This window comes from Meleagris gallopavo, chromosome 14 (assembly GCF_000146605.3).
Source record: "Meleagris gallopavo isolate NT-WF06-2002-E0010 breed Aviagen turkey brand Nicholas breeding stock chromosome 14, Turkey_5.1, whole genome shotgun sequence".
NCBI lineage: Eukaryota > Metazoa > Chordata > Aves > Galliformes > Phasianidae > Meleagris > Meleagris gallopavo.
This window is the reverse complement of record NC_015024.2, coordinates 14797865-14819697: the sequence shown is the minus strand read 5'-3', so window position 1 is coordinate 14819697 and position 21833 is coordinate 14797865. Positions and strand designations below refer to the sequence as shown.

The 21833-nt window shown below is 40.0% G+C and overlaps 1 protein-coding gene and 2 long non-coding RNA genes across 6 annotated transcripts in view; 2 read left to right on the top strand and 1 right to left on the bottom strand.

The window, feature by feature from the left end:
* LOC109369961 overlaps nucleotides 1–5549 on the top strand; it is a 7711-nt gene extending 2162 nt beyond the window's left edge. Inside the window, exon 3 of one of the 2 annotated variants that reach the window (XR_002119660.2) lies at nucleotides 5326–5549. This is a non-coding gene — a long non-coding RNA (uncharacterized LOC109369961). Of the gene's footprint in view, nucleotides 1–6; nucleotides 462–5325 lie in introns of those variants that run through there. The other variant, XR_004161334.1, reaches the window with a different exon arrangement.
* TAFA1 (TAFA chemokine like family member 1) overlaps nucleotides 5537–21833 on the bottom strand; it is a 294039-nt gene continuing 277742 nt past the window's right edge. For all 3 annotated transcript variants that reach the window (XM_031555616.1, XM_010718703.3, XM_010718704.3), the window contains 2 exons: nucleotides 10746–10870; nucleotides 5537–7040 (listed from right to left, as the gene is read on the bottom strand). In XM_031555616.1, coding sequence (XP_031411476.1) covers nucleotides 7023–7040; nucleotides 10746–10870 — 143 coding nt within the window. In that variant the 3' untranslated portion in view covers nucleotides 5537–7022. The remainder of the gene's footprint in view (nucleotides 7041–10745; nucleotides 10871–21833) is intronic.
* Nucleotides 10948–20065, top strand: LOC109369962. The gene is made up of 2 exons (XR_004161335.1): nucleotides 10948–11410; nucleotides 18949–20065. It is a non-coding gene; the product is annotated as an uncharacterized LOC109369962 (long non-coding RNA).

Sequence of the window (21833 nt, the reverse complement as noted above, 5' to 3'; positions counted from 1 at the left end):
ATATAGCTGCTGTTAGGTGCTGTTTTGAGCCTGCCAGTTCTTAGGAGTCAAGGTCAGAAGAAAATGAAGCAACACAAATCAAACATTCATTAAAACTAGCTCTTCAAGGCATACATGCAGACTGTGAGACTTTTTTTTTTTGTTGCACTAGCAGGTGCTGCTTAGTTTTTTTTTTTATATGTCTTTGAGAGTCTAGTGGCCAAGATGAATGGAGAAAAATCACCAAGCTGCTTAAGGAAAAGCATCACCACCTGATTGTTCCTCTCGAGCAGCTTTGAAGATACATCCCACTCTCTGATAAAAAAGCAGGAAGTTATAACAAGGTTGCATGCCTTCTTCTGGAGGAAAGCTTTATTTAGATTCTTGTACTCTGTGGCAAAGCTGTAAGTGCAATTATCACACAAACATCAATCGAATTCAGGCTAGACTTAGATCAGCAAATTGTATAGAGAAACAAACCTGCTTACAGCAGATCCAGTGCAGTCCTTTGGTAGCAAGTACTTGGTGTTGTAAACGTTGGACTTGCTGTTGGCGGAGTTGAAGAAAGGCTGGAGGGTGTCTGGAGGTAGTGCTGAGAGAGGCAGACGTGTCTCTGAGAGGTCTCCTTCCCTGCTTACGTTCAGGCTTACAAAGATTTTAACGAGTCTCAGGGTGACCCATCAGCTACTGCTCCAGGAGAAAACTAATGGAAGATTTGACCATGGGTTTGAATTCACTAAGAGCCAAGTCCGTTTTGTCCTTAAGGATTTTTAGCTGGTATTCAGCATTAATTTAGTAGTGAGGTTCTTCAGGATGCAGAATTATTTGAAGGTTCAAGTACTGTCTCAAAGATACTTTCAGGAAAGATTATTTGAAGGAGAGGAACATGGACCACTGGCTTCAACCTGTAACGTTTCCTAACTGTTGCTCCGTTTCACATTGGTGTGGGTGAGATACTAATGGGGCTTTATCTGTTTCCTTTACAAATCTGGCTGGGGAGTCTTTTTTGAAATAAAAAGGGATGGAAAGAGTGGCAGGGAAAAAAACCCAGACAAAAACTAGCATCTCTGTGCTTGGATCCCAAATTGAGCATTTGATAGCAACTTAGGCTGTTCCCAACTTTAGATATCAAGTCCAAGAACAGTTTGAACAAATCAGTAGTGATAAATTTTCCTTTTATAGAGGCATAAAGAAATGGCAGCCCTACAGTGATCACTGTGCTGAGTTCTTGGTGCTGGTCAGGGTGTAAAAGACTGTAGGTGATGCAACAAAGGGGACAGGTGAAGGAGCTGGCAATTTAGTCCTCTGCTGCAAACAAAGAATCAGCAGCAGCTGCTTGGTATACAAAAGGACACAGCTGAGGTGGACCCTGTGGCCTTGAGCTGAGGATTGCTGGTGTGTGCAGTGCAAATATTGGAGCTGCTGGCATGGCAGCAGCAGCAAGGTCAGGCTCTCTTCTTCCGAAGTACACAAGAAAAGGAAAAGAAAGATGATCACATAAATCACTGCTGCTGGGGGAACAGCTCTCTGAATTGGGACTTGACAGTGCAGCTGCTTTTCGTTAGTTTGTGGGGTAGTAGTGGTGATAAAGGACTAATAGAGATGGATGAAAATAATTAGGTGGTGTGAAAAGAGGGGATGAGAAGAAATGAAAATGAAATGAAATAGGAAATGAAGAGGAATGGCAGGTAGGAGGAAGAAATTGCATATTCTCCCTCAGCAATATTTTAGGTTATGAGTAGTTTACTTCACATCTAGGTGGGCCTCTGGCTCTCATTTCTAACTGAATCAAGGACAGCCATCTGACAAAGCAGATGAGAAATAATTGGAAGCAGGTCAATAACCTGATGTTTCAACATGTGCGTTGTTTCTGGTCATACAAATTTGATGGCATTGCTGCATGGTGGCAAAATGCAAGTCAGCTGACAATGAATGTTGAATGAAAAGACGTCATATTGGATGGGGCCCTGGGCAGCCTGGTCTAGTATTAAATGGGGAGGTTGGTGGCCCTGAATGTGGCAGGGGGGTTGGAGAGTGATGATTCTTGAGGTCCCTTCCAACCCTGGCCATTCTGTGATATCCAGGCCTGAGATGTGGGAAAGAACTCTGTACTCCAGAATTAGGAGCGCTTGTCAAGCAACAATGTTGTTGTTTTTTTTTCTCCTAGAGATCTTCCAAATATTCAACAGGTGAATGTTCTTTAAAATTACTGATGTTTTTTCCACTCCTTAGTTACTCTGTGTAGTATTTTCTCTTGTAGTAGTGATGCTCACGTTCTTCAGATGAATACAAGTTCACTGTGTCTCCTGTTTGGCTGCTTCAGGCACTTTCTGATGTCAGGCAATGTGTGCTTTCTCTGCTCCAAGACAACGCTTATATGAAAGTTATTCTATCAGCTGAGCATTTATGAAGAATGGTGACCCTCCAAAAGCAGGACTTCTGGCTATGCTTGGGTACTTACAACCCAAATGTGTTGAGCAAAACCAGTTTCTGTGCCTTTTCTCGTCTTTAGTCTGATCAGAGTAGCTTCTGTTCAGGAGAAATGTGGAGAAACAAGGATGGGACTGTGTCACTGTCCCTGTGGTAGCAGATGTTGGTCTGGTGGTGATATTCCATGCATCAGTAGTCTGCAAATCTCATTTGAAGAGAGGTGAGCAAGCTTTACCCATTGACGCTTGCACACTACTGTCCACACTTGGCTGCAGGCATTCTGACTCTGCTCCCTCTGTCCCAAGCTGAAAGCTGGGGTCTGCTGTCAGTGCAGTCACGCTGATGTGCCCCTTAGATGAACCATCTGTGCTGACTGGGAGTCCTCAATTCTACTGCTGGCTCTGCACATTAGTGTAACTTGGGCAGGTCTCAAGTCTTCTGAGGCTTGGTTCCCTAGCTGCAGAGCAGAGGATTCAGTTGCATTTCCTCAGAGTGGCAGAGTTTTATATAGTATAAATATTTCCAGTTAAGTGTTTTGACTGTGTGAGTATTTCAGACAAGAAACCATAAATATGTGTCAGGACTATGATCTGAATTCAAACTGGTGAACTAGAAAAAGTGTTGACAGCCTTAAACCAACTGCCCTGTTCTCCCCTTCTGTCTACCTGAAAGATCATTTGTGGAATGTATTTCTATCTTTCCCTGACACACACACACACACACACACACACACACACACACACACAAAAAGGCGGAATACTAAGCAAAGGAGCATGACCCATTTCTTTTCAGGCAAGCTCTAAGCCCTACGTGCTGGGATGTGAGTGAGGCAGTGATACAAAAGGATCTCATATTAGGACACAGCATTCATCCTGCCACTAAAAAGAGACAAAGGCTGCCACCTTCAGATGAGATGGATATGCTTTCCAAGCTAAGGTAGCTTTATCTCCTCCACAGCTTCTCTATCATCTCTAATTATATTTAGACCATACAGTGAATCAGAAAAGCACTGCTTTACTCTGACAAAGTGACCATGAGAAATGCAATACCACTGGCAAGTGAGGAGAGCTCGAAACATAACGAATCATTTCAGAATAGAAAAATATACAAGCAGTACACCACTGCAAGTATCTGCACGCTGTGTTAATGGCGGATCAATAGGTCTGATAGGAACATCACTCATCATAAACTGCATCAGTCACCCTCAGTGTTTTTTCACGGCTCTTTCTGTGTGTAATGCCAGGTTTTGGTGCACATCAGAGTGTTCAAAGTCACTGGCCATAGCATTGGACTTTCTCCACGGAACATTTTTCTTTAAATACAGCATGAAGCACATTCAAGGCAATATCAAATCATACCACACTGAGCTCTTTATTACTAGAGACTTTTGGATAGAAACATGTAATCTAGACTCTCTGAATCAATAGGCAGATGGCAACTACTTTGTTTTTCAGTATTTTTCAGCTGGTACACTTCAGACTTAAATTGCTTTCACGCATCTGAAGAAGAAACACTGATATAACTAAGTTTATCTTTGAGACATTTACAAGTATTTGACTTTGGTTCTCCTGTTATCTCTGTGTTTCAACATCTGCCCGAAACAAGGAACTTTAGCATTCTCTTTTGTTGAAGTAAATAACCTTTCACACTATACAGGCACAAGGGTGGGGGACCCTTTCATTCTACCACTGAAATACACAGGATTGCCTAGGTGAAAAGACAGCTCTGACATCTTCTATACGCTGCATTGCTGCTCATATCACTGAGATACATGATCATCGCGACTTCAGGCTGGTTGGAGATTTTTATTTTTGTTCACTTAAACAATGACTATTAGCTGCATCCAGCTCTTAATTTGCCTTCATGTTTTATTAGCCGTCATTTTTGCAAAGATCCTAATTCCCCTTTAAAACATTTTAATTAAAACAATTAAAAGCCGTTTCTGAGTGCTGCGCTTCACGAGCAGATTTTGCAGGAACTTCAAAGAGACGCAGATGTTTACGGAATTTGGTGTGGTGATATTTGAGGCTGCCCACTGGCAAAGAAAGGATTCATAAACATCTTTAAGAAACTTTGCTGTGGAAATGACAACATTTCCTTCTTATATGTTAGCAAGTCTAATATTTCCCAGTCTTAACAGCCGTATTTCATAGACACAGATGTAAGCGTTGCTGTCTGCTCACATTCTGAGCCACATCAGATACACTGGTGTGAGTTAAATGCTGCTCAGTGGTACCTTGGAACATGGCAAGAGGCCATGGGGGTCAGCTTGTTGTGTGCAAGTAAGGTTTTAGATCATCGCTAGATTGGGAATAAGGAAACTTAGGATCAATTTTTGCTGTTTTCTATGGCCTGTCCGTGGGATTTTGAATGGCAGTTTAGCTGTGTGTGCCTCTGATCCCACTGGTAAAGGGATGATAACTCCTCCTATGTTTTAATCCCCTATGATGTTTGTAGTAAGGTCTATCTCTTAGTGCATCAAGTGTTTCCTCACTCTAGAGTCTCCTGTTTTTTGTTGTTCTTGTTGTTTAAGTGCTACTTTGATAAAAATGGAGAATGCTAAGGATTTATTTGAGAAAAGTTTCCTCTTATTTCTGCTAGTTAAACTTGGAGTTGGTGTGAAGAGCTCATTTTGGGAATGCATCTGTCTGTGGGTGATGAGGCATGCAGTAGTCCCTGCCAAACTAAGAGGATGGGACTAGGGACGTAAGTTCACGATAGACCACTTCTAGAACAGTCTAAGGTACAGGGATCTTCTGTGGTTTAGGCAGATGTCTGTACCCAGACATTCACAGCCTGCCCAGCTGGGCCACCAGTGGGTCTGCTTGTGAGGCTCATGCTCCTATTTAGTGTTTCTGTTCAAAGAAAAGAAAAAATCTTTTCATGGACCTTTCCATTCTGATTTGTTTTTAAAAGGGAAATAATAGAACTACTTGGAAGAAGTGTCTCTATTTCTGCTGTGAGCATCAGGCCAAGACCAGCATGGGAAGCCTTCGTGGAGTTTTGCGTGACATGTCATGTAGCTGCTTTAATGTGCAGTGTAATTACAGTGACAAATTTCTGCTTCTTGGAACATCAGGGACTGAAGTGGTTGCCCCGAAGGAGAAAGAAAGTTAGTGGGAGACCGACTCTGGGTTGGAAAGTGCAGCACTTCCTTTGCATTGGATTAAAAGTGATTAGCGTGGCCAAAGGGTCCTGCGAGAGACAGGTAAGCAGTGTGAAAGGAAATTGGAAATATTAAAAAATGAACCTGGACTGGATAAAATGAGTTCTACACTTCTAAATTCCTCTTTGATTTGGTAGCATCAGGTGTGCTGAAGGGTGGGCTGTGCAGACTTATGCGTGACAGCAGGATGCCTTCCACATGAATAACCCCCTGATACTAACTGAACTGCTCACAGAAGTGCCTGGCAATGTGATCTAGGCTTGAGCGTTTGAACCCTCAGATTTGATCTTTCCTCAGCAACACAAGGGCCAGGCTGAACAGTGAACAGCAATAGCTGAGCTAGAAATGTGAACTCAGACCATTCGCTGCTAAGAGGCAAATAGCTCTGCCAACATGTCCCTGCTGAAGAGCATCTCAGCCCAGCTGCAAATTGGCTCATGAGAGAAGAAACCATATGCACAAACCCTCTTCCATGTTAGTCTAGAAAGAAGGAGCTTTGTTGTTGTTTCAAAGAATTAGTGAGCCAACAACGCAAAGCTTTGGAGTTGGTTATTGGGACTTTACTGTAGTCTCTACAGCTATACAAAGTCTGAAGACATTGTACATACGGTACATCTTTAATAAGAAGGGAGCTCACAGTCTACCAAACTCTGCCAAATAAACTTTTAATACATACTGTACTTCACTCAGCAGTTGTCCATTTCTTCTCCACGGAATATCTAACAGCTCTAAAAATATTTTCTTGGAAGAGGATAGAATTATCATTGTTATATATCAATTGAGTATCAAGTATGTTTATGAAGCAAAGCCAGCATGCTAGTATTGCACAAGGGGAAAAGCCTCCAGAACACAAAGTGAAACAATGAAATGCCCTCAAAATTCTGCCGAAGGGAACGGGAAGCTCTGGATGCCATATCAGTAGGATCCACGTAACTTTTAGGCGTCCTTGTACCGCAGCAGGTTTGCTTTGCCTCTTCACTGCCACATTTCTCTCTGAAACAGGTAGGGATCTTCCAGACCATTACAATAAAGAAAAAAAATTACAGCAGCTGCAGCAAAGTGTGGTACTATTTAATTTCTTGAAGAGTGAGGCTTTTATTTCAAAATATCATATATTAATATATATATATTTCTATATATATATACTTTAAATGGTATAAAGTAAATTGTAGATCCAAACTTATACTGTTGTTTGTACTTTGTAATCTCAGAAACTTTAGCAAAGGAAACCATTTTTCTTCGTTTTTCTTTTCAGCTGTCAAAAACCAGGGGCATTATTTCCGCAGAATGCTCTCTTTCACACAGTAAAGCCACTGTTGTCATCTGGTAAACAGTCAGAGTGCAAATAAGAAATCCATTTGGCTTGTAAATGCTGAGATGGTTTTCAACTTTCGATACTTTGTCCTCATAAATCAGCTGGGCTTTCACTGCCTCCATGCAGGCTCTGTTAGGTCCTCGGGTGGATCTGCAGGGTGAAAGTGTGAGAGTCAGTTACGTTAAAAATGTTAAGGGAGGGAGGAAGGAAAGAGCTAGGCTTTTTGGCGTGTTGCCCTGCTCGTTGTACGGCTGAGCTCAAATCTCAGTTTTATGTTTTGTGTCACTTTGGGCATGAATCCAAAAGCTGTCTACCTTCTCTTAGCTCATGCAAGGAAGGGCGTGTGGATCGGTCCACCAGGTCACTTACAGGAGCTGGGTGTGAGAGAGAACCCATAACTCAGTCTGAGTTATCTGCTCCCATCAGGTGAGATAACTCCACCTGCATACCATCACAGTCCATGGAATCATCTCTCTCCATGACAAACACTCCAACTGATACGTCTAGATGAATAGCAGAAGGGGGTCCAACACTTTGCTAGGTCATCAAGGAAAAGCCAGGTGACTTGAATATGAGCTGGACTGGGCATTAAATTAGGGGTAAAAGTTATCAGATAAGCACCAGCTGAAATCATCAAATGCCACAGTAAGTCTCATAGCAAGAGATATTTGCTATTTTGTGCTCTACCGCTCTGAACTGGCCTCTAATTACAGAGACAGTTATTGCAAAAATAGAGGAGTTTCTTCTTTTTTCCTTAACGAAAAATGCAGTGTGAAAATCATCTGATATTAACCTAGTTGGACAACTTAGGAAAAAAGAAAAAAGCAAAAGAAAAATGATTTGTTTCATTTCCAATTTCTTTTCCTTCCCTGTTGCCTTCCTCTGCTCTCCCGGTTTGCTGCTGACAAGTGGGATTATCTTTCCCTGTTGCGCCCTGCTAAATGGATGTGCGTGGTTGGTGAAGGAGCAGGGAATGCCAAGGGGCCACCAGCACTTCAGGTGCCATTTGCTGCAGCATGAGATGAGCCATGACTGCTGTGAAACGTGCTGTTCAGGTCACTGTAAAAATGCATTTCTCCAGTGGCGAAACGTGTGCTGTAAACCAGTGGGCTGCAATGGAGGGTGCAGGCTGTGAAGCTAGAGAGCTGCTCCAAGCGGAGTTGCTGTGCCAGTTCCCAAGTGCTGAAGGCTTTAATTTCCATTCTCCACGGTATCAGCAGAAAAACAGCTTGTTGAAGTACTCAGAGGGCTGCTGTGTGAATGCCAGGTGCTATTAGTGCAGATTACTGAAGAGCATTTGGCAGTGCACACAGGATGGGCACAAAGCCCTGGGAGGAGAACCCTTAGGGGCCCTGCAAAGCGGTGCCCTGAAGGTCAGGTGTAGACAGCAGCCTGAGGTTGGGAGTTGTGGTTTTGTGTTTATCAACAAGTCTGGTTCTCAGTGGTGTTTATTGTCTGCTTGTTGCACCATCTCCCAGCATCAAGGCTGAGACCATGTGTTCCTCTCCTCCCTGTCCTGACTGCTCTCCTGAAATGTCATGGTGTAATTTCCAACCAGGTCCTGGTACTATTCCAAAAATAACCCACCACATTTTCAAAGAAAGCTTGGAAATTTACATTCTGAAAAAAAAAAAGAAGAAAGAAAAAAAGAAAATAGGAGTGAATAGGGACTCAAAAAGGGTTGAAACTGGTCCAAAAATTGAATTAAAAAATGATTTCTTTCCAGTGTTTGTCACCTGCTCTAACTAGCAATAGAAAACAGATCAATTTACAGAGGCTGTGAGCTCTATATCTTTGACTTTAACAACTTAATTAGTGAACTGAAGGACTAAGCCCAGGAATAAATACATGAAAAAGAAGGGGTGGAGGCCATGCTGGCAAAGTCTTCACTGGATTTGCTGTCCACCTTCTGACACTAATCACTTATTAATCACTCCTGAGAACCAAGTATGAAGTGATACACTGTAAAACTGCACACACTATATATATACATACAAACATATACATGCTTATATGTGATACACTGCAGGCCTCAAAGATAACATAAATAGGTTTTTTTAATACTGTGAGTCATAAACCTGAATGTTTCCCTTGTCAGGACAGCAGCAGCCTAACATAAATGTATTTTGTGTAAGGAAAGGCCTTCATTAAAAATAGTTTACAGCCTGTGGTGACTTGCTGTAGATTTTCTGGCTAATCACCACATATATATCTAGGATGTTGAGTGATTTGTGTTACTGCTTCTGCTTTCTTAGCTTCCTTAACTACATAAATTAGACACACATGGCCCAATCTTGCAGCCCAGATTGGGGTCAGTGCAGATTACAGTGTAATCTCTTTCTCTGATGCCATCTGAAGTGACAAAACAAAGAAAAAAAATGCCTGTTTCAGGACCTGATTGCTTCCATTAGTTTATATTTATGTTGCTAGACTTGACACAGAAGTACAGACTCAAGCAAAGTTTCAGGGATTATAAAGTAGGGTTTTTACTTGGAAACTGCAAGAGACAGTTCCTAAACTCATCATGTCATGTTGCCTTTGTCAGTTGGGTTCTGTAATGATACTTAAAAGCAACAAAGCAAAATTCTACTGGAAGCAGTACCATAAGGTACTCCCCTCACAAGCTAATTAAAATAACTCCTGTGGGTAAATGACAGAAATATTTCTTCAGCTATGAGCACTCACTCTGTAAGTATTTAATTTAAATGAAATACAATAATGCATACTGAATAGATTGGACCATACATCTGCATATTAATGAAGCTGCTAAATTTCTAGCAATCACTTCTAGATGCAGACTTGACTAAAACGAGCTTATATGATGATGGTTGGGAGAGTTAAGGGTAGGATAAGTTCACAGAACCTAAATTATGTAAGTTGCAGAGAGACTGCAGAGCTACTATATTATTGTAATTTAAATAGAAAACTACAGTGTAGTTCTTCATACTGTTCATTACTTCTTTAATATCCCTTTTTTCCATTTTAAATTCCTAATTTAGCAAGAAAGCTGTTGTCTCACTGAAAAGGTCATGTAGTGGTTTGTTAGGTTTTTTGTTTTTTGGTTGTAAGAATATAAAGAAGCAGCATAACTTTAAGTGGTGGTGAAAATAGCCATGCCAGGAGAAGATGAGGCTGCTGTACAAATCATTCTTCCTGGGATAAATCACATGGAGGCAAAGAAAAGAATTCAGGAGCCATGCTGGTCAGCTGAAGTAAGATCTCCTTCAGTAAGAGGCATGGAAGACATTAAAAAAGACCAGAGTTGGGATCAAAAGAAAAAGGAGAAGCCAGAAAATGTTGACTGTGAACTTTCTGTGAGTTAGAATCCAGGTATAAGCATGCTGTGCTTTTTAATAAAAAGGAAAAAATTATTGAGTATTTTGCTTCTTCCACTTAAAGGGTTTCAGAAAGTATTTTTCACTTCACTGAAAATCAAGATGTATTCATTCGTAAAAAAAAAAATGTTTTGAGTTGACAACTGCGTAAAAAAATTCAATCGTGGTATGAAAACAATCTAATTAAAATTGTTGAATACAGCTATGGATGGCAGCTTTATGAAAATATTTATGAAATATTTGGTCAATGTAAAAAAATATACTTTTGAAAGAGACTTTTTTTTCTCCCAGAGGTAATTTCATTACAGGAGAAGCTCAGCCAGTTGACTGATTCTACTTTCTCGATCTGCACCTGTATCTCACTAAGCTGTAGCCAGAAGCACTGGCTGGCTTGGGAGGTGTGCAGCAAACTCTGGGACATTTACAGCAGACATGATGCTGGAAATGATGTGGGTGAGCTACAGTTGTTGACTCTCATCCCTATTAAAAACTCACAGCTATGGACAGAAAGACAACTTACTCTGGTGGTCTTGATTTTATTGCCAGTCGCACACATCCATCCAGAATTATCAGGCAATGTCTTACATTCCTCTCCTTCTAGGCAGGGCTCCATCTCACACCACCATTTCCCAATCACTATTGAAGCTAAAGGAAGAAAGACAATATCCACTGTTACATTGTAATGAAAAGAATAGTAAATAATACCGTAAGAAGCCAACACTGTATTTAAGAGATGAAACCTTTCATCTCAGGTTTAGTTGTGAGGAATTTACATTTGTACTAGTTTTTCATCAAATACTGCTCATCCAAAACAGTGCATTTCTTGCCATAGCTTTCTTATACGTGAGATCTAGTCTACTATGATGCTGTGACTGTTGGGGATGCTGTGATGACAGCAATACTATTTCAGAGCAAAAAACCATCCACCCTAACAGCCCCTCACTCTGAGTAGCCAGTCTGGTCTTTATGAATACGTAAGAAGAAAGAGTTGAAATAGAAATTCTACAGGTTTTCAGGACTTGTGGTCTGAGGATCTCTAAAATCAGTAGTACCTGATCTGCCTTGAGTACCCACAGCTGGCCTTTTCTCCCCTACACCTGTGCCTAATTGTGTGAACCCATGCAGCCCTTTAACTTCTGCAATATCCTGTTGCAGGGAGCAATGCGACTCAACTGGAAATAAAAGGTAAGTTAATACTGAATTGCACAAGTTCTTTTTGTTGAAATGTGATTATGAGTTTTATGGGAGCCATATTATCACTAGCAGTTGCCTTTAATTTCCAAGCATTTAGCATTCTAAGTGATTGTAGAGTTTGAGTCTTCTTGTTTGAATTTAATTGGCGTGTATGTTTACAACCTTGAAGGTATCTTAATGAAAGGATTTTTTTTTGCCTGGGAATTGGTATCTTCCTATAACCTTAGCTGTATCTTAATGACAATTTTTGTCTGGGGATTTTGATAAACTTTAGCTGATCTTGCAAATTGCAGCTAGTTGAGGATTGAGTGGCTCTGTTTGTGGCTTGTTTTCCCTGGCAAGAATTAATTTCTTGGTTGCACTCCTGAAGTCTAACTGTTAAGGCTTCTCTTACACTCAGATAAAGGCTTAACTCTTTTCTACCTCCCCTCATAACTTCTTCAAGCTCATGTAATTCCTTTGATGCAGTAGTGTGACTCGTGTCACACCTTTCAGCTCTGGAAAATGCCCTTTTGTGCATGCACTGATTTAAGTGCATCTCAGAATTTATAATTAAATTATTGATTTATTTTTTATCTAGCAGAGATCTTTTTATGCTTACAAAGTCCAAAGGAAACGCTCAAAGACACGTGCTGCTCATTATATCTGTCACCTCAATTCACAGGTACATAAGTGAAGCTGTAGGAGAGCTTTGTCCACAAGCTGAATAGCTGTCCCAATAAGAACACATTTTTTTCCACACACAGAATTTACTCAACACCCAGGGAGTAAACATCTTGGTGTGAAAAGCTCCTTTGGTCTTAAAGAAGAGGTCAGCAAGTTGGAACAAATGAGTTAAGCTGTTTCCTCTCTCCTATTTTTTCTCACAGCTTGTGCCTCATTTATATCATGCAATATACCATTTCTCCATATGTACTGCACACACAAAAGTCTTTACACCTGTGCTTGCAAGGCAGTGTAATTATGCTGTTCACACACCACTTTCTGAAGGGTATCATTAATGCTACTAACAGTGGAGAAAAGAATCTCTCTTTGCTATGTGTGAAAAGGCACACGGTGGTGAAGCTGCACAATGAATACATTGTGCAATGGGCAAACTGCAGATCGTGTCCTGCTAAATGCTGCCCTTCACTGCAAGCATCTGAGCAGGGCATCCTCAGAGTGCATGAGGACAGTCTGATGACATGGAATCAAAAATGATGATCACATTTATTTGTTAGTGTTAATGCTTTAGCAATAAGTAACCATGGAGAAGGATCCTAAGATGGTAGGTGCTAAAATTCACAACATGAAATGTACTGGCACAGGGAGCCTGTAATATAAGACAGTGATAAGATTTAATACAGGCTAAGGGGAGCATGGGACAGCAATGCTGTTTATTGCAATTAAAATGGTCTTAGCTACTCATTGATGTTGTTCCTCAAGACAGCCCAAGTATATGGGTATTGACACCGAAAAAAAGTTATACACAAAGTGAATGCTGAACTGTGATGTCAACCCTTTCATCTATCAATGTGCAGCTTTTAGCTTTATGTGTCCATTTTTTTGTGATCACAGTGCAATTGCAGTCACCAGTAGCCCTTATTCCTGGTCCCTTATCAGTACAGGTGGGCTGGAGAAAAGGGTTTTTTTTGTAAAGGGGAAACTAAGGTCATGAAGAGCACCTATTTGTCTGTAACGTATATGTGGGCACAATCTTTCTAAGTCTGAAGCACTACAAAGCTCCCTGCTGTCTTGTCCTCAGCCCCATGCTGTGGCAGGGGCATCCAGAACCACGATGGAAATTATTTCCTTTATTATTTCCTTGAGTCTTGTGTTTATAGGTTTCCACTTCTATTAAGAGCCTTTGAATCTCTAGGACCAGCTATCTTTCCTGGGCATTGCTGATCCTTTGAGATCTGCTCAATTTCAAAGCTTTACACCTGCAGCTCTGTTCAAAGGAGGAGGCAAAAGCTTCAAAACGAAGCACAGTTGGCTGTGTTTGAGCTTAAGTACACTTGTACAGGGAAAGGGATTAAGAAAAAAAAAATCTCACTGGAGACCACAATCCAGGTTCACTCTGCTTAGGTGATGTCGCTTTGACATGTGCTGTGGCAGCTGTGTGAGGGAACTGTTGAAATTAAGGTGCTTTCCCTTGGGATGGTTTATATTGGAGAGCTCCAGGATCACGAGGAACCTCAGCTCCTCTCTGAACCTGAGGTGCTAAACCCAGGTGAGAATTACAGGCTCCCCATAGTCACTACTGTGAGTGCTCACATAACACTGAATGAGACGCCTGTAACATTTTGGAGCAGCTTTCACTGTGTTTTCTCTCACTGTCTGGGGAATACACGAAGTAGAGGGTTTTTTTTGTTTTTTTTTGGTGCAAGGCTGATTTGACTGAGACAGATCCCCTCAGCCACAGGGAGAGAAAGGGGATGTGATTTAAAAGAGGCTTGACGGCTCCTGCTTCGTTTGTGATATTTTTCCCCAGCTCCTGCTAGCGTAAATAAGGGATTGCTTCTATCTGAGTTCTTTTCAATAAAACGCATTTTTATGAGGATATTAAACTCTGAGCACATAACTAATGGACCTGGGGAGAAAAGGAACTTTCTTCAAAAAAATTTTTTTCCACTTCAATTCACTCTGGACTTTTACCACCTTTGTAGAGCTACAGAATTTTTTTCTTTTTTAGCAAAATATTTAACTTTGGAAGGCTTTAGTCTGCATGAATTAGCAGACAAAAAAGTACTTACTTGAAATGTCATTTTCCAATCACGTGTACCATGAGAGGAATAAAACAACAGATAAAAGATTTGATAACCAGACTGTGTACAGGGAAAGAGCAAGACCATAGCTTATGTTTGTTACTGTTTACACGACCCTACTGCATTTTGAAATGCATTTGTTCCCAAACACAGCACCCAAAGCCTTAGGTGGCTGTAGGGAACTTAGTTTAGAACTCAATGGGCTTCAGCATGCAGTGATGGCTTTTTGTCTCCTTGTGCACCATCCGCAGCACAAAGGTTGGGTGCATGAAGAGTGCTGGCTGGAGATGTTTTCCCCTTGAATTTCAGAGACAAATTGTTCTATTACAGTGATGCAGTAGAAACACACTTGCACTCCCTCAAACACCTACATCTACACTGCAATCAAATCAACAAGCTATTAGACATTCAACTACCTTCCTCTTGATTCAAATGATATTTAAAGTCAATGCACAGTGCATTTGATTAAAACTTCCTTGCTTGCTGAAACTCCTAAACTTGTTTTCACCTTTTCCAGTCTTCAAATTCTTGCTTTAAATTGCAGCTACTGAGCCCTTTAATGCTAATCTTTTCTTGGCGCATGCAATGCTCCTTTATCTTTCTTACATCTGTATTTAGGAAATAGTTTTAACGATGGGACAAAGCATATATGACAATGAGGATAAAGATGTATTTAACAATATGACTCTGTACTGTCATATTGTTATATATAACTTAAATTCATGCTTGTAGAAAGCCCTGAACTATGGAAACAGAGCGAAGTCTCATCATGCATTTTTCAGCAGCTAAGCAGAGGCACGCTATGTATGAAAGTGTTCCAAGATTACTTCTGCATTTGCCATTAGAAAGCCACAGCCGCTATCTCTTTTTGCCTGTGATAAAGTATACGCATTTGGGTTATTTACAGATAGAATACAAAGGAAGAGAGATATTAGATTGTGCTTCCTCCTGATCATAGGTATCCAAGGAATAATGAGCAGAGATGGCTTGCAGAGCCAGTATGACACTCTTTGGGGATGGGAAGGTTTTTACTGTAAGTGTAAAGCATTCCATTTAATCTAGTTTCTACCAGAGAAGATTGATATAAATAAAATTTAAATAGAGAACACATTTCACAGATGCCAGCAGTGAAAAAGACTTTGTCAGTCTAATGAAAAGATATCAATTTTCTCTACTTTATTCAATAAATTGTGAGTCATTTTCTAAATGGATTAGATTAAAGGAAAGTTCAAACTCCCTGTGAGAGACTCGTGTACTGATGGAGACTTTTGGCAATAGATATAGCACTGAGGTAAAATCTTTCGGGCCTTTTTTTTGCCTTTAAGAAAAAGAAATCTGATATAAGCTAGAATAGGACTGTTTGTATCTGTACCCTGTGCTCATATACTTTAGAAAACAAAATCTCAGAGAATTGAATGAGATGTCGTTTCTCCTGTTTTACTGGGATGCCGTGGGGTGCAGAATGAATTACAGGGAAGGGAACACTAGGAGGGTGAGAAAGCTAGAGAGAAAGAACATGTCATTTGAAGGGTTATGTATTTCATAAACAGAGCAAGGTACCATTTACTCTGGGAGTTGTAAAGCAGCAGTCTGATAAGTTAAAGAATACAAATCCAAAACTGAAAATTTCAGGTTGAATAATATTGTCTAGGAGAAATACAGAATTTTTCCTACCGGGAGTCCATCAATCTGCTTTAATTCAATCTTACTCCATTTTAGAAGCATCAATCTAATGCTCACTCAGTAGTGTAATACTTGGCAGACTTTGATAACAGACCTCTAATAACACTGGGAAAACTGACATTTCTCCGGTTTAAAACAGTGTCATCAGTGAGGCAAGTGATGTGTCTTATTCCTAATTACCGTAGAGCTAGTCTTGTGAAGTTAATTTAATGTTTTAATTGCAGTAGATGTAAAAAAAAAATATATATATATTTCTTTCTTTTAGAACTTCCCAATCTACTCCCCAGGCTCTTAAACAATGCCTTATTAATTCTCCTCTTTTATAGAGGATTTAAGGTTTTTAATTTTTCCCTTTCCATCCAGAATTTTTGCTTTTTCATTGTAATCTATTCAGCGGCCAGAGCAGGATATTTTTTAAGGTTGTAATATGTGTCTAAAGAACTCTGCGGGCTGCATTAAAATACACCCATAAAATATGAAAAGGTAGATTAGATGCAGAGAATCCCTGAACAATCTCCATTTAAGATCTGCATAAGCCAGCAAAAATTCAGCAGCGGGAGAAGACTCAGTAGTGAAAAAACACTTACACTGCCATTTTCTAACAGCTGGCATACCGGTAGGTAAATTGGAAAAAATAACACGAGCGTGTTGTATACTTCTCTCACAACAATATGTCTAACAGAGACAGCGTTGGCTAATGGCCTGGGAACCAGAAACTCCTAAGGCTCCTTTAATCCTAGCTCTGCTTCTGACTTCTTCTATTACTACAGTTAAATCATCCTGTTGCTGTCCCAGTTTTTCATCTGTAATATTATATACTGGAAGAGATAGTTTTGCACTGTTTCCCTGCGTGTTCCTTTCTGTGTTTATTGACCTGTTGAGTTTCAATGCTGTATTGTAGCACTTTGGGACCAACCCTTTTTTTTTCCTCATTTGCACAACATTTAGGAGAACAGCGTCCCAGGCAATAATGAGATACTTCAGATACTATGGTAACCAATAATAACATTAAAATTCTGTGATGTCCATTTGCTGCCAGGAGGTTTTTAAGCACGTGCATTACTTTCTGCTGAATATAGAGACGCACCGGTAAAGAGCAGATTTCAACTAAAATAACTCAGAGTTTGCAAGAGAATTTCTAGCCCTCATGCTGCTCAGTTTGGAAAGGTTGGATGCTGCAGCTCTGTCATTTTTTATCTATGTGCCCCTCTTTGCACCTTTGGAAATGAATACTGCTTGAACATATGGCTGAGAGGCATCTGTAACAGACATGGGACCGCAGTCTCTCATGGGTGGCACCTTCATGGTGAGTGAACGTGCATCTTCACTTCCATGACTGCATTAATAATGACAGCACTCAACTCCTCTGAGTACTTAGAAAATGAGTACAGCTGTTCAGAGGGAAAAACTCTTTTGTCAGCTAGGTATAAATACATCCAAATTGAAAGGGGAGCAGTAGAATTTGTGTGACATCTTCTGAATGAAGTAAATCTGAGAGAGATAGCACTGAACCTTTGGCTTTTAGATTTCAGGAAGTAGAATTTGTTTCATGTAGGTGCTTTCCCAAGTGTTTGTATTTCTTGGGAATTCTTAACCTCGTGCACAGCAATGTGCAGCTAATGCAAGTATGGATCCACCTACCTTTACTTATAGTTTTAAGCATGTCAACTAATCACTGGAGTAATATAATCCCACTGCAGAGGGTGTGGGTCACTTCAGAGCAACCTGCTGTCAATGAGTGCTAATGAGACTAATGAAAACACAAAACTCTTTCATGCAAAGAGCTGGAAGACATGCCTATGACTGAGGATTCACTCCCAACCTGCATGAGGAAAACTGATCTGTAGGTCAGGGAGATCCCTTGTTGCAATTACCACTAAGTTTGGAACTGAAGCTGAACCAGCTGAGAGCATGCTGATAAAATATTTGTGCAGTTTAGCAGTGTTATTTATATCCTATCTGAACTGCTTCTCAATAGCCTAGTGAATGCTTAATCTTATTGTTATATATTTAATGAAATGCCTGTGAACTGCAGAATAATTATACATTTTTGGAGAGACAATAGGAAGCTGCTTATAAATATTCACACTTTTCAGATCAGGGCTGAGGACTGGCATGCTGTCAAAGGAGAAAAATGCCTCCCTGCAATGTTAATTTTTCATTAGTAATAATTAATAGAGCAAATGGATGAGTCAAAATGGAGAGTGAGAAGATCCTAGTTGTGAGATGAAGATGATGGGGATACTTGGAGGCAGCTGGGAGGCCTTGCATTGCTATGCAATGTACATATACGTGCATATTGCTGGTGAACTGTCATGGCCCTGCCTCTGCTGTGCAAATGGTTGCTCATGTGGCTGCTGATGCCAGGAAATGGCAATGTTGAACCAGAGATATGATTGCTGTGACCTTGTCCTTTGTGACTGTGGTCCTGAGTGCCCAAGAGGAGCAATTATAATCTTTGCATTAGAAACCAATGATCCGTGTTTAGGGTCTGAACCAATGCTTACTGGAAAAAAAAACCACAGGGAAAAGGTCCTCCTTCACAGTCATGGGCTTTTGAACCAAATCTGGTGCTTGTGAAACCTGATGTTTGCTCAAATGTGAATTCCCCGCGTCCTTGGGTTTAGTGAAGTGGAAGGGAAAAGCTGCAAGTGGGGGTCCAAAGAGTGAAAGTCTATAATGAAATTTTTGTCTGAATGAAGTGCCAGAAACGTAGCTTCGGAGTAAAGCTATGAAAGAACATTGGAAATGAATAAATTACATAAATGTAATGCATTCATTAGGCATAACAAAACATGCATAATGCATTGGATGGTTATCAGTTATGAAATTAAGATCTGGTGTGCTCCTAGAAATATTTGACTCAAGCTGTTTCCACTCTGCTTGTAAGATTCCTCTAAACAAATAAACAGACAAGGAAATAACTTCCACTGAATTTCTATAAATTAAGAACATGCAAAGTAATTGCGTGCCTCTAATGAATGAAAAATACTTTTATTTTAAACTTTGCATATGTTTTTCCAGGGAAAAATGATTATTATTTTGTTTTTAATTATGTTGTCACATCAAATCCTAATTATTTTGTGCTCTATTGCCCAGGAGGATGAACCCCTAAACTTTGAAAATGCCAACATGTCTGGGGATACTGAATCTCCTTCTGTAACAATGAAGGTTGTCGTGTGGGTATCTGCTGATGAAGAAAGTGTGTGAGGATAAGAGAAGTGACAAAAGGGGAAAAAAAAAAAAAGGAAGAAGAAAAAAAAGGCATAATGGCTAGATATCATGTGAGTAGGGAAAGGATTGATGTTTCTCCTATAATCTGGATTTCAAGGAATTTTTGAAAAAGAGATTGCTTAAAAGAAGTGTGAAGTACATTAAGCCATCTTCCACTCTTCTCCTAAAAAGGACTGGAAGAGTTGAACAATCCAAGCTGGAAAATTCCTGAATCAAATCACGCCATAATTTTGAGATATTTATAAGAATTGGAAGTCCTAAAAGCATCACTGTTGGACCGGACCTCTTGCTGGCTTGAGAAATGTTGGCAGATCTAACAATATATTGATGAGTGCAATTACAAATGAATTTCAGCTATTGCTTTAGTTGTGCCTATGATCTCGTCCTTTTGCACAGGCTGACCCTACCATGTGCAGATGGGGTTCGAGTGTGAGCTGCCATGTGCTGGCATCAGGATGGCAGCAGGACATGGTTCCCAAAGGCCCTACTTGTCCTCTCCAGTGCAAGCATCAATCAGTGCAGTCATGCTAAAATACCTATCAAGCACGTGGCTTTTGTCTTTCTAATTGCAGGAAAACTGCCTAACTGGTGATTGAAACTCTTCTCTGGTAATTGAAGTTCCTCTGCGCTTGACCTAATGCCTCATAATGCATTCTTGCTCTATTCTCTTTACACTCAAATATTCTGCCTGTTGTGTCTTGCAGCTTAATAAAAAAATGCATAGAACTCTTTGCCAGGACACTTAAGCAGCCTTCATTAGTTTCCTGTTGGTGTGTTGTTGGCTGATTTTCAAGGTAAAGTTGTCAAGTTGTGTGGATCAAAGCCCATACAGATGTTACCCATGGGTGACCCTGAGGGAAAGAATGGGAACATCCCTTTAGTTTTTCCTGTACTCACTGGTAATTTTCAGGCTGTTGCAGTCACAGAAATATGTTTACAATGGACTCGACTCAGGCTGTAAACTACGGTCAGGTGCCCATGCTTTCAGGATATGAGTGAGTCAATTTCAGTGATGAACAAAAGCAGGTTTTACTGTGGGCGTGCACATGGAATACAACGTTATTCATGGTGGTACCAAAAGGCAGAGCCTGCAAATTTCTTTGATGTAGTTTAGGTAACTTGCAATTACTTCTATTGCGAAGAGCAGACATGGTCCAAATTCTCTTCTGTGAAATGGGGGATGCTGTGGTATAAATAATAGACCCATAGAGCCCCTAAACCTCCATAGGCCAGCTCTCAGAAGGGCATTATTTAAAATCTGAATGGAAAAAGCTGTTTTCAAAGGTTACATTAAACGAGCCAACTGCCACTCTACAAGGTAATTACTCATTTATTAAAAGTGCTGTATTCATGCAAATCTCTTTGTTCTGCAATGTAAGACAAGTCTAATTTTGTATTAAAGATTAAAGGAACATTTGTTTTTTGTAAACAAATCCCTAGCTACTATTACAAATTACATCATGCATAATCTTGACACGATAGATTTGGAGATATTTCATCTCAACAATGCCAGTGCAATCAGAACAAGAACTGTGAGACTGAAGAAAAATTGATGAATTGAGCACACAACACTTTGTAGCTCATATCATAGTTTAATTACTGCTTCAATATGCTTGAATAAGAGAAGTAACTAAATCATAAAAACTTATCAGCAAGACTTAAAAACGGTACAATTCATGAGTGGATATTAAACTGACCTTAACTGACAGGCTTTTCTTTGAAATTATGTTTTCCTTCAGTGCTCATAATACTTATTTATTCTGAAGCATTTTACAGAGATGAGAACTCTGGGAATGGGCACTTGAAATTTCATGGCCGTCACAGCACTGGCACAGCTCATGTCTTTCTTTTTACCTCCATTCATTGTAACTCTAAATTATATTATTTTAAAAGATTATAATTCACTACCACCTACAATGGTGTTGCTGTTGTTGTTGTTTTAACCTTGGAAGAGTCCCTGGAATGCACTTCTAACACTCCTCGCTACAGCTAATTTATATGATGACCATACTCTGTTTTCCTTGGGGTGAATTTATGCGAGGATCATTATCTCCTACATTTGTAATACACAAGATTCGTTCTTGGAAAAATAACCAGAGGGAAGGAGCTGTGAGTGTTGGACTCCAGATACCCCAGGAATCTTGTGCATACTCTGGTCAGATGATGCTTAGCTAGAAAACCACAAGCTTTTTTGTCATCACAATGAATACAAGTTTAATGCTTTATTTTTCACAAACATCTATCCTTACTCTACTTGATTTCATTAATGCTCATACAAAATGCATGTAAATGGAGCCTGAGCATGCCCAGCACCAATATTTTTTTTACAAATTTGAGCATGAATTGGCATGAAATAATTTGCAGAATGTGTTCAGCTCTGCCAGTTGCAAAATGTCTGCAAGGAGAAGCCCTCCAAAGGTGAACAAAAGTGCAATAGTGACTGACAAACAAAACAGAAATATGTTTTAGGTGAAGTTTTAGAATACTACTTGTTAATCGTTTTTAAACTACTCAAGTTGGTTTTCTCTCTGAACAGTCACCTTCACAAATTCTTGTAATTGAATAGGAAATATAATTGGCTAGTGAACCTCCCAATGTGGCAATTAGGTTGCTGCCATTTTTTTCTTGCTCTCTTATATTTTCCATCCCCTCAGATAAGAAAACCTGAAAATTGCAATGGAGTTATCTACCAAACAGTTGTGCGACTGATGTTCATTCCTGCGCTTACAGTGTCTGACATCTCAGTCATT